This window comes from Anarrhichthys ocellatus, unplaced genomic scaffold (assembly GCF_004355925.1).
Source record: "Anarrhichthys ocellatus isolate YVR2014 unplaced genomic scaffold, GSC_Weel_1.0 scaffold6091, whole genome shotgun sequence".
Classification (NCBI taxonomy): Eukaryota; Metazoa; Chordata; class Actinopteri; order Perciformes; family Anarhichadidae; genus Anarrhichthys; species Anarrhichthys ocellatus.
Genome location: NW_022286065.1, coordinates 162 through 3,092, shown reverse-complemented (window position 1 = coordinate 3,092; position 2,931 = coordinate 162). Strand labels below are relative to the sequence as shown.

Sequence of the window (2,931 nt, the reverse complement as noted above, 5' to 3'; positions counted from 1 at the left end):
GTAATAAATCAAGAGAGAAGTAGAGTCATTTTCTCATAGACTTCTATTCAACCAGAGGAGTCGCCCCCTGCTGGACATGAAGTAGAATTCTGCATACAAGATAAAGAGTATTGTTGTCCGATGAGTAAAATCCATCTCTTTTACACCTGTACATATACATATATACATATACATACATATACAATTTCCCCACTTACTCCCAAGCATAAATATGTTGTCACTCCTTCATTTGTTCGGATGATTCCCCACATTAACCACAGGGAGCCCAGTTTGCCATTAATCATATGTGTCGCATGCTCTCCTGTGTTACTGTGCTCAGCTTTCTGCAGCTTTCATCATCAGCGTGGCGTCGCCTGCTGTGCAGATCTGTCTACAGCCTCTGAACTCTGTAAAAACAAATTAACTATTCTCCCAGTTCACACTCTGCATCAAACCCACTGCAATATGTTTCCATGAAGAGATATTAACAATGAAATAATAGTTTGAAGTCGTTTCACACTTCTTAATGGCAACGGGATATTTTCAGGGGACCAGATAGATTAAAGAGGTCTTAGAGCAGTGGTCGATATTAGATAGTGGTGGTGATGGGAACCGTTACATTAAACCCTGCCAGTGGCCTCTAGTGGCTTCAGCGTCCATTAAACCCGACAATAACCAAGTGCTGGATAGAACCAAACAGCATTTGTTTTTACTTTATTTTTAGGGCACTGATATACTGCAAAACAAACGCACTGTTTGTTCATCTACATGGTGATGTTTATACTATGCTGGGCTTTTACTGACGCCTACATGTTTCACACGTGTGCAGTTGGCACGTAAACGATTATACATTTGCCAAGACGGTTTCCAATGTGGCAACATGACTCACTTCTCACGGACCCTTTAAGCTTAGCTTTATAAGATTAGTGATGGCTCAACACATTAACAGAACGGCGCAATGGTTAATGTTAGTAGCCCCCCCCCCCCCCATGTGCTTTTTCCTACAATGACAAGTCAACAGCATGCTCTGGTTTATATGCCCAACAACCCCCAAAAAAGTGTCAGCACACATCTTTACCTCTCATGGAAATCTGCACACAATATTCAGTGTGTACGAGGTGAAGATTTGGCCTGAAAACAAGATGAAACGTCACAGAGTCACCAGAACCATAAGGAATCCACCGCATTCTACGTCGGGCAAAACCACGGATACGCTAAATGTCAAACTTCAAATGTCAAACCAGACTGTCCTCATACAGTGTTTGTAGCAACACCTACGACAATGAATGCGCTGCAAGTCATATATATCCTACAAAATCAATTCCTATGTACTCCACATAATCAGGAAGTATATTTGTTTCTGGCGACTGGGTTAAACTACATTTTGGAGTGTTGGACTGACCAACCGACAGCACCATACTCAGACCACACCAACTAACGTGGCAAAACTTTCACACATCACATCGCTTCAAAACATCAATATATCATAAAAACTCATAGAAACAGCATTCTCTAAGAGCAGCCCTCTCACTGGTGTTTATATCTGGATACAACACATTGCAAGTAAGTACAGAAAATGAAAATCTGAGCCATTACACTCTCAGAAATGACCGAAACCACAACAGCAGATACTGCCCGGCTCTGCCGACGCAGCATGGTTGAAGCTGAGTATCTCCTACTTACATCCCACCATCATCATGGCCACAGAGAAGATCTTCTCCCCGTCGCTGGTGGGGGCGATGTTGCCGAAGCCGATGGTGGTCAGGCTGGTCATGGTGAAATACAGCGAGGTGATGTACAGGGAGTCCTTGCCGGGGCCGCCCTCCCATCGGCCCAAGCCGCTGACGTTGTAGCGGTAAGGCGATCCGAGGCTGAGGGCCAGCTGGTAGAGCCAGCTGTCCCCCTTGATGGTGTTGGTGGCCTTGTCGATGACCTCGTAGTCTCCGATGCTGTACCTGTTGAGGACAACGTCTCAATCCGAGTACAAGACAGCAGAGCTTTGAGCAAACCGATGCATCTGGGTAAAAGTTTTAGTGAAACAAGCATTAAGATCCACTTGAAGAGCCGTTTGTTTACAGATCTTCTGATATCTTCCCTATTTATTCTATTGATTCAAAATATTTTACTTCAGCCAAGTCAAAGATTCATATTCTGTTCGATTCGAAAAAGTAAAGAGAAGTAAAACTGCAAAAATGACCGTAGACGCAGCAGAAATGCTTCTAAATGTTCTTGTTGCTGTTTAATGTTGGCGAGTATTGCACAATGAAGGAAGGATTTGAAAAATGGTGTTTGCTGTAGGACAGAAACAAATCAGCATATTACTCAATGTTGTATGAAGGAAACTCAACAAAGCAGCAGCAGATGTTTTGTAATGTACAGTACAGGTGGGCGGGGGGGAGGGAAGCAATGATTAGCATACAGAACCAATTAGGAACAGTTAGGAGGACGGGTAAACTCCCAGCAGGCACTTTTGAATTGGTGCTAAACTGTGAGGAAATGAGAGATCCAGAAGTGACAGTAAAAAACTGTTTACCAGATGCAGGCGAGCCAGTGAGCCACCAGTCCGAACACGCAGACCAGCAGCACCAGAACGGCAGCACCGTACTCCAGGTAGTGGTCCAGTTTCCTGGCGACCCGGCCCAGGCGCAGCAGGCGGACCACCTTCAGGGAGCTGAACAGACTGCTCATGCCCTGAGGGGAGAAAGGAGGGAGGGGAGGAGACAGAGGAGGGAGAAGGAGAGATGTGGGGGGTGGGTAGAGGATGAGTGAGAAACAATTACATTCCAGGTAAAACTCTGCTTTCTGTTGTGTGAAAAGTGAAGTTGGGCAACAAATGATGTTCCCACGCCCCGCCCCCTTCTAGTTCTGCACATACACTTTGTAAAAGGCCAATACACCGAAGGTAACTAGTAAATGTTGTGAAAATGCAGTGAATATTCATAACTATTTATA

The 2,931-nt window shown here is 44.7% G+C and overlaps 1 protein-coding gene across 1 annotated transcript; it reads right to left on the bottom strand.

The window, feature by feature from the left end:
- Positions 1–967: 967 nt before the first annotated feature.
- Positions 968–2,706, bottom strand: LOC116380089 (potassium voltage-gated channel subfamily H member 5-like). The gene is made up of 2 exons (XM_031842050.1): positions 2,513–2,706; positions 968–1,934 (listed from the first exon to the last, which is right to left on the bottom strand). Exons 1-2 carry the CDS (start codon positions 2,665–2,667, stop codon positions 1,655–1,657), a joined length of 435 nt encoding a protein of 144 aa, XP_031697910.1. The 5' UTR covers positions 2,668–2,706; the 3' UTR covers positions 968–1,654.
- Positions 2,707–2,931: the final 225 nt, after the last annotated feature.

Excerpts from the sequence above, each read along its gene's own strand:
- LOC116380089 (XM_031842050.1), bottom strand. The coding sequence starts at position 2,667 with ATGAGCAGTCTGTTCAGCTCCCTGAAGGTGGTCCGCCTGCTGCGCCTG. Across the intron at positions 1,935-2,512 it reads CACTGGCTCGCCTGCATCTG|GTACAGCATCGGAGACTACG; the intron begins GTAAACAGTTTT and ends TGTCCTCAACAG.